Source organism: Glycine max, chromosome 14 (assembly GCF_000004515.6).
Source record: "Glycine max cultivar Williams 82 chromosome 14, Glycine_max_v4.0, whole genome shotgun sequence".
Lineage (NCBI taxonomy): Eukaryota > Viridiplantae > Streptophyta > Magnoliopsida > Fabales > Fabaceae > Glycine > Glycine max.
In genome coordinates this window covers 7129551-7137838 of record NC_038250.2, presented here as the reverse complement: position 1 = coordinate 7137838, position 8288 = coordinate 7129551, and the positions used below count along the sequence as shown (strand labels likewise).

Genomic DNA, 8288 nt, shown 5'->3' with positions numbered 1-8288 from the left:
TTTATTTGTAACTCTCTTCACAAGTCAAAATCAGATAGTAATAGTAATATAATAAATGATGGATGGATGCAGAATGCTCCCAAAGATTCCACCACTTCATCTCATCATTTGACCAAAGCAAAACCATGCCATCCCACTCCATTCATTCATTCACTCATTCTTTACCCAACACAAATATTACATTAATTCATCCTCCCATCACTTCTAGGACTACTACTTACCAAAAGCCATTTATTTTATGACCTTCTTAATAATATTATTAAAAAATTAAAATTATATTATTCATGTTATTTTTTACACTCTTATGTTATTTAGATAATAAATGTTTTTCTTTTTTTTTAGTTTCTTAATGTTCTAATGACACTAATAAATAAAATCCTTATTTTATATATCAAATATAAACTCTTAAATTTACCAACAAGTTGCTTTGGTTAATAAAAAATGAATTCATATCTCAAAATGATATGGATTTGATTCTCATTACAAAGGTCGTCAAATTCAACTCATCTTAATTTTTTTCTGAATTCTTAAATTCTAAATGTGTTATCAGATAAAAAAAAAACATTTCTCAGTCAACCAAGTTTTATTAAATAATTTTTATTTTACATTATACACTTTTTTAGTTTTACTTTCTTCGAAAGTCCTAGAAAATCTTAAATAATAGTACGCAAAGACGAAGTTGCTATTCATCAGGGTCATTGACTAAAGGTGAAACGGTTCAAAAGACAATATTCTTTTCGGGTAAAATGCATTTTAGGAATTTCAATATTTCATTATAATTAAGTTCTGTCCTGGTATTTTAAAAAGATGATTTTATCCATCATAAATATTTTTTTCATAATAGATAACTTTTGTCTCTCATTCTAGTATTTTAAGCGGATAAAGTTCACTAACTTTTTAAAATACAAAAATCAAAATAAATCACTTACAAAATATAGAGATTAGAATCAATTTTAACCAAACATTGAAGATCCTAAAACATGTTTTGTTCTTTTATTTTTCTTAAAAATCGAGCAAAAAATAAAAAAAAAAGCAGAATTTAATTAAAAAAATTAATAAAAATTCTCTCTCAATATAAATTTTCAATCAATATTTTTTTTGGTTTTTTATATATTTTTGACGGTGATTTCAAAATTATTATTATTATATAATTAACTAATATATATTACAGTTTGTGATTAGATACGAATAATGAAAATATATATATAGTTTCATCATTATATATTATAAAATAATAATAATTTTATTAATTTTTCTAGTAATTACGTTAAAAACGAATTTCACAAGATTTTATTACTACATTAAAACTGAAAATATACATAAAAATAAAATACGAAGACGTGGAGAAGCGATAACTGAGTTATTAAACTTATAAGACAGCTAGCTACAGCTTTGAAGCATTTTATTTACTAGTTCGTTTCTCACTCACACCAACAACACAACACAAGCTACAGCACGGCACTACTACTAGCATCACCCTCCACCATTGACGCGTCCTTTGCTTGCTCCGCACGTCACTTCGCGTTTTTCTCAGATTCACTCTCGCCGTCGCAGATCCCAACCACCATGGATGGTTACGACGCCACCGTCAGGCTCGGCGCCATCAACCTCAAGCACGGTCGCGCCGCAGATTTTGACTCCGCCTCCCCCGACGTATCCGTCTCCTCTCCGGTCACGCGCCAGAAAGCCGCCGCCGCCAAGCAATTCATCGAGAATCACTACAAAAACTATCTCCAAGGATTGCAGGATCGCAAAGACAGGTGCGTACTACGCTACCTTCGTTACCTACCTCGCTCACCTACCTTTTCATTCCTATTTCACTGTTCTTTCTCTCTTGCATTTAATAGTTTCGCACTCTCAGGATCGATTTCGCGGTGGAGCATTTAATAATCCGATTTCAATGTGAATTATTAATCGTTTATTTTCCGTCCTTCTTCCTCTGCCTCCGCATCTCATCTTCGAGTTTCTTTCGCCGACAACGCGTTAGGCTTGTATCCGAATTTATCCGTTTGAATGCTCTTTTTTACAATAGAGAGACTCGTTGCTCGTAGCAGAGAGATTCTCGTGTTCATATATGCACGCAGCATTTAATAATTTTGATGTTGAATTTCATAGATTTTCGTCGAATGATTCTTGTTAAGTGGAGCGAGTTTATGTTGATGGTACTTTATTGAACAACCGCTCCATTAAAACGTATTGTTGAAACTTGAAACTTCATAAGTTAATGTTAATTATAATATCATTACTATGAATGTCTATATAATGATTTATCTAAAATTCGGTATACATGATCACTTGTGAAGATAATAATATCACATGATTTGAATTAATTATGGTGTAAGTGGTTACCTAGCTTATACATTTGTGTTGCTTTCTGTTTCAGACGCAGAGCGCTTCAGAGAAAAGTGCAGGAGTCTCAGATATCGGCTGAGGAGCAGGAGGAAATGATGAGGAACTTGGAGCGCCGAGAAACTGAGTACATGAGGCTTCAGAGACGTAAAATTGGAATGGATGACTTCGAGCAGTTAACGGTGATTGGGAAAGGTGCTTTCGGTGAGGTACGCAAACATAATCTTACTTCATGAACTTTTGGTTGTTGTAGTGTGCTGGTGGTAAGAACTTAATATGTTTATGCTTTGCTATACGTTCTTATCATTTTAAGAAAAATGTAGGTGAGGTTATGTCGTGCTAAAGGTACGGGAGAGATTTTTGCCATGAAGAAATTGAAGAAGTCAGAGATGCTTAGTCGTGGACAGGTACCAGCTGTCAAACTTAATGCATAATAATTCAATACACCAATCTTCATATGCATAACAGTTATTACAGAAAACAAGCAAAATTCACAATCAAGGTTTTAAAAAACGGTGCGGTCCGCAACTGCAATTTTAGTTGTAATGTCAAGTTTTTTTTTGGCTCTTTGTGACCGCAATTGGGGTTGCATCATCGCTCATGATTGTCTGCAATTTCCCACAATGTCAAGGATCACGACAAAATTGCGACTGCGACTGCAACTTAAAACCTTGTTCACAATTCACCAGCCTTTTTGTTCCTTCCATAGTTCCATTTAATCAATTGCATTAATACTTTCCCAGTTACACTATCTGATGTTATGTTGGTTTGATTCTTGTCATATATATGGTAAAATTAGAATTTAACACCCAACATTAAGTAATCTAGCTGAGATGCCTATGCTAATTTGCATCTTATCAGCACATAATTGTATTTTAGCTACATCAATGCAAATGCTTTTACTTTGTGTAGTTTTCTAAATGGTTGACCTGTTTAGTTGGTAGGAGTTATTTCAATTTTCAATATGACAATATCTATCTGACTGAGATCATCACACTACGCTGTAGAAATTGAACTTTATGTCTGGAATTCAATCCTGTGAAAACAAAGTGCTAGTCATTAGATAATATCCACTTGAGGTTGTCTGACTTGTTCTTGTGTGACCATCTCGCTTTCCTTTGTTGAGAAGGCACTTTACAATGAAGATAACTTGCTTCTTCCTTAGAAGGCTCCTGCTGTTTCCAGCAGCTCTGTTGTCTCACAATTGTATTTACCTGTTGTGGAGCAGATGCCATATGTCTTTGACATTGGATAAAAATGGAATAAAAACATTCATTATGTAGGGGCTTAGGGTTCAATTCTGTTACAGATTAAAATTTCCAATGCAATTAGACAAAAAAATATCATTAGAAGGTATTCTGACGTTTGGGAGCAATTTGTATATTTGTTTTTACATCATGATGTCAATCTAATTCAGGTGGAACATGTTCGATCTGAGAGGAACTTGCTGGCAGAGGTTGATAGCAGATGCATAGTCAAACTCCATTATTCATTCCAAGATTCAGATTTCCTATATCTCATCATGGAATATTTACCTGGTGGTGACATTATGACATTGTTAATGAGGGAAGATATTCTTTCTGAAGATGTTGCTCGCTTCTACATTGCTGAAAGCATTCTTGCTATTCACTCAATACATCAACACAACTATGTACATAGGTATGGCTATTATCACACTGTTCAGTTTTTGTTCTATTGGTAGGCAATGGTTAGCCACTTTATGCATAAGAGGCTATAAGTAGCTGGGCAGAGAATACTTGTATGGTACAACATGATTGGCTTATGGCTTGGTCTAACAAAGATATAACACTGTCTGCTTTGAAATAATCAAAAAACAGTATTCGTACTTGTATGCAGCTTACCACTCTTTACAAGGAATAATGCTGATTATGAGCGTGTAAAATTTAGCTTTTCTGATTGAAAGGAATATATTGCATCATCTCTTTGGTTATTGCCCACTTTTATGCTGTTGTGAAATGATTCATATAAAATTATGGTACAGTGAATTGGTTTTTCAATAACATTAAGAAAATCTTTAGGTTTTAAAAATAATGTTTCTTGAGAAAGATTTCAAAATTTCTGCATGGAAATAATTTTTCTCTAGGGAAATCGGTATAGTTATGCTCAATCCAATATATTCTGCCTGTGCAGGGATATTAAACCAGATAACCTGATACTGGATAAAAATGGCCATTTGAAGCTTTCAGACTTTGGCTTATGTAAGCCTCTTGATGATAAGTATTCATCAATTTTATTGGAAAATGAAGATCTTACTGGTCAAGAATCAACTAGTGAAACTGAAGCATATTCTGTCTCTCCTTGGTTGATGCCAAAGGAGCGATTACAGCAGTGGAAACGTAATCGCCGTGCATTGGTATGCCTCTCTTCCCATTTCATGTTCTTTAGTGGGTATTGTAAGATTTGTAACTATTATTGGCATAACGAACAAATAGTCAAAAGTATAAGAAGTAATGACTAAATGTGTGTTTGGATTAGTTTATTTTGTGTTCAGTTTATAATCAAAATCTTTCTGGGACAGATTAAAAAAAAGTCAATAACCAAATACAAATATGCTCTTGAGTCTTGATGATATTCAAAATTTATTATGTTATTGGCTACTGATGTGTAATATTAAGTGGTAATTTTGTTTGATATATAAAGTCTGTTAATTGTTACCAATTTCTATGTTTCCTCAGGCATATTCAACTGTTGGAACTCTTGATTATATGGCACCTGAAGTTTTGCTCAAGAAGGGCTATGGAATAGAATGCGATTGGTGGTCTCTTGGAGCGATCATGTATGAGATGCTTATTGGGTATCCTCCATTTTGTTCCGATGATCCAAGGATGGCCTGCCGTAAGGTAATATGATTGATTTCTCTTCATATCTTCTTTTTATTCATAATAACCTGGTGCTTCTGTATTGTGTCAGATTGTTAACTGGAAAACATGCCTGAAATTCCCTGACGAACCCAAGATATCAGCTGAAGCAAAGGATCTGATCTGTCGCTTACTATGTGATGTTGACTCAAGACTAGGAACCAGAGGAGTCGAAGAAATAAAGGTGACAACTCTCATTGGTAGACCATTTTTTATGACAATTCCTTCAAATACTAGTGTAAACCATATTTCTCATTTTGTTTTCCTTGTCTCAAGCTATTTATTCTAGGCATGATTTGATGTTATGCCCTGAAAGTTGCCTGTTATTGTTATGCCCTGATAATTGGCGAAAGTCCTCTCTTAACAAATCAGTACTTTGATTTTTCAGGCTCATCCATGGTTCAAGGGTATTCAGTGGGACATGCTTTATGAATCAGAAGCTGCTTATAAACCTACGGTCACTGGGGACTTGGATACTCAAAATTTTGAGAAGTTTCCTGAAGTAAGTTTATGCAATAATTTATTCATATGCATTGGAAATGAGTGAAATTTATTATGCAATAATTTCTCATGTTCTAAAATCATGTAATTACCAAACATTTGATGAATGTAAATGAAACAGCATTATGCATATAGTATCCTAAATGATTTAGTTGTATGAGCTCTCTCAATTTCTATCCCCCCTCCTCCACCCCCATTTTCATCAAAAAGAAAAACTATTCTTCCTCCTGCTACTGTTTTTGTATGTTCAACATAAGGGGTCTTGCTTGGACACATAAGGTCCACTCTATCATCTATAAAGAATTTAAAATTAATATAAATTGGGGGTTGAAAACAAATTCTTTAAAATGGTGCTGAAAGAATTGGCATGTTTTCAAAGGGACAAAGTAAATGCTGGCTATAAATGATTATATATTTATTGAGAACTGTTTCCCCAATCTTATATTGATTTTGGTTTGCTCAAGAGTTTATTTGGCTGCCCATGTGTTTTTTATTTTGTTTTATTGACAATGAGTCAATGACAGAATAATTTGCAAAATTTTTAGCCATGTGGCTATTTATGTTTTCTGTTTTTTATGCTTTCTAAAGTCTAAGGACTCTACACACACCTAAACATGTGATTTCAATCATTGGCAGGTCGATGGCCCACCATCTGTAACAGCATCTGTTGGACCTTGGCGGAAGGTGACTTATTTTCTTATGCTTGTAATCTATCAAGATTGTTAGTAAGAGCTTACTTGGTTCTCTTGTTCGTGGCATACATACATATGCGGGTGTGTATAGTGGGCAAAGTGCAAACATAAAAAAAAAAAAAAACACTTCCTTTTGCTTGCACAATATCTTTTACTTCAACTATTAACTCGGATTGATTTCTTTTTTTAATTATCATGTCTGCCTCCTGTTATATTTACTGATCTTCATAGGTTAGTCCAATACTGTTTTTGGTTTGGAGGCGTATATTCATTTTAATGTTATTTTGATGAAGGATACAATATATTCTGATGGATAAGTAAACTAAAAAATTCCATTAACACAAATTAAGGTCTCTATGTTGTGTTAATGAAATTTTATAGTTTATTGCCAAGTTTATTTGAAAACTCTGTTTCAGTAGTCTTTTAAATGTAGCACATCTGCTGCTGTCTTAGAACTTTTCCATTGCAATTAACATATGTGTGCAGGTGCGAGGGGAAAGTGCAAAGATAAAATAGAACACTTCCTTTTGGTTGCACCATACCTTTAACTATTAACCTGGACTAATTTTTTTTTTTTGGCTAAATTACATCTTCCTCCTGTTATGTTTACTGATATTCATAGGTTTAGAGGCTCATGTTAATTTCAATGAGTAGTACAGTATATTCTACTTATCAAATTGAAGCATTTTATCCTCTGTTTCTGTGTTTTATTGTTAAGTTTATTCCACTTGAAACTCTGCTTCAATAGGTCTTTCAAAAACACAGTAGTGCTGTTGTCTTCTGAATTTTCCAGATTCTTTGATAACTAATTTACTATTTATTTAAAATTGCAATCTTTTGATATTTTATTTTTGTTTATGATACTCTTGCAGATGCTGACGTCCAAAGATAACAATTTCATAGGATATACTTTTAAGAAGTCAGACATCCTTAAATCACTTGAAAGTTCAGGTATGCAACTTATGGTGGTTCATACTTTTGTAGCATAAGACATAATTTTAGATTTATGCTTGTCTGATCGGTGATTTCCTGGATTTAAATTTGTATGTAATAAGAAACCTGGTCCAACATTAATCCTCAGATTTTGACATTTGCAGATGCAGATATCAGAGTAAACGGATCATTGAAAACCCCTTCCTTGATTACCTTGTTAGGTATGAACAGCTATATATACTTAATGCACATATGCAAGGCATGCACGTATGCAGTCTTTCTTTTGGTTCCATTGGATGGAGTAAACAATTTACATGTCTCAAAATTTCGCAATCATCCCTGAGGAGAATAAATATTTTTGACAAATGAAAATTGCAACATTGGTGTAGCTTTATTTCTTCCAATATGACCAATATTGACTGATGACTATAATCTGGTATGTGAGGTTCATCTCTGCTATTTTACAGCTGATGTAATAGCACCCTTTGGTTATGCAGGTCAGATTGATTTGCAAGATACTGTCATACCAGAAAGTGAGCAGAAGCCAGAAGCTTGAATCAAACTAACTTGTTTTACATTTACTGGATCTTGTATGCTATTCTTTATGCTTGGCGTTTGAAGATTGTAGATGACTGAATGTTAGCAAGCATATTCATAATTCAATTACAGGTCAAGACTGGGCACTGGAGTAAGGTCATGGATCATGGCGGGGTTAATATCATGCAGCTCTGTTCTACTGCTCAAAAGATATGATGCTATCCTTTACTTGTTGAAGTGAGACCTGTGCTGTTCATATACAGTTCCGTTTCAATCTCCTGAAATCCAATCATTTATGCTGTAAAGTAATGAAGAAATTTTGTCTATTCTTTCTCTTTCTTTTTATTTTTGTATACAGATATTTTGATCATTTTTTTTTTTTGCAACAAATAGTGTG

The 8288-nt window shown here is 33.6% G+C and overlaps 1 protein-coding gene across 2 annotated transcripts; it reads left to right on the top strand.

The window, feature by feature from the left end:
- Positions 1-1397: 1397 nt before the first annotated feature.
- LOC100781770 (serine/threonine-protein kinase tricornered) lies at positions 1398-8217 on the top strand. 2 transcript variants are annotated; one of them, XM_006595906.4, is made up of 13 exons: positions 1398-1760; positions 2384-2558; positions 2673-2756; positions 3767-4008; positions 4501-4723; positions 5046-5210; positions 5281-5412; positions 5617-5730; positions 6366-6413; positions 7294-7372; positions 7519-7575; positions 7852-7944; positions 8024-8217. In XM_006595906.4, exons 1-12 carry the CDS (start codon positions 1567-1569, stop codon positions 7908-7910), a joined length of 1572 nt encoding a protein of 523 aa, XP_006595969.1. In that variant the 5' UTR covers positions 1398-1566; the 3' UTR covers positions 7911-7944; positions 8024-8217. The 2 variants fall into 2 exon arrangements, with proteins under 2 accessions (XP_006595969.1, XP_014622506.1); XM_014767020.3 differs by having other exon boundaries at positions 1399-1760; positions 7852-8217.
- The last annotated feature ends 71 nt before the right edge of the window (positions 8218-8288 follow it).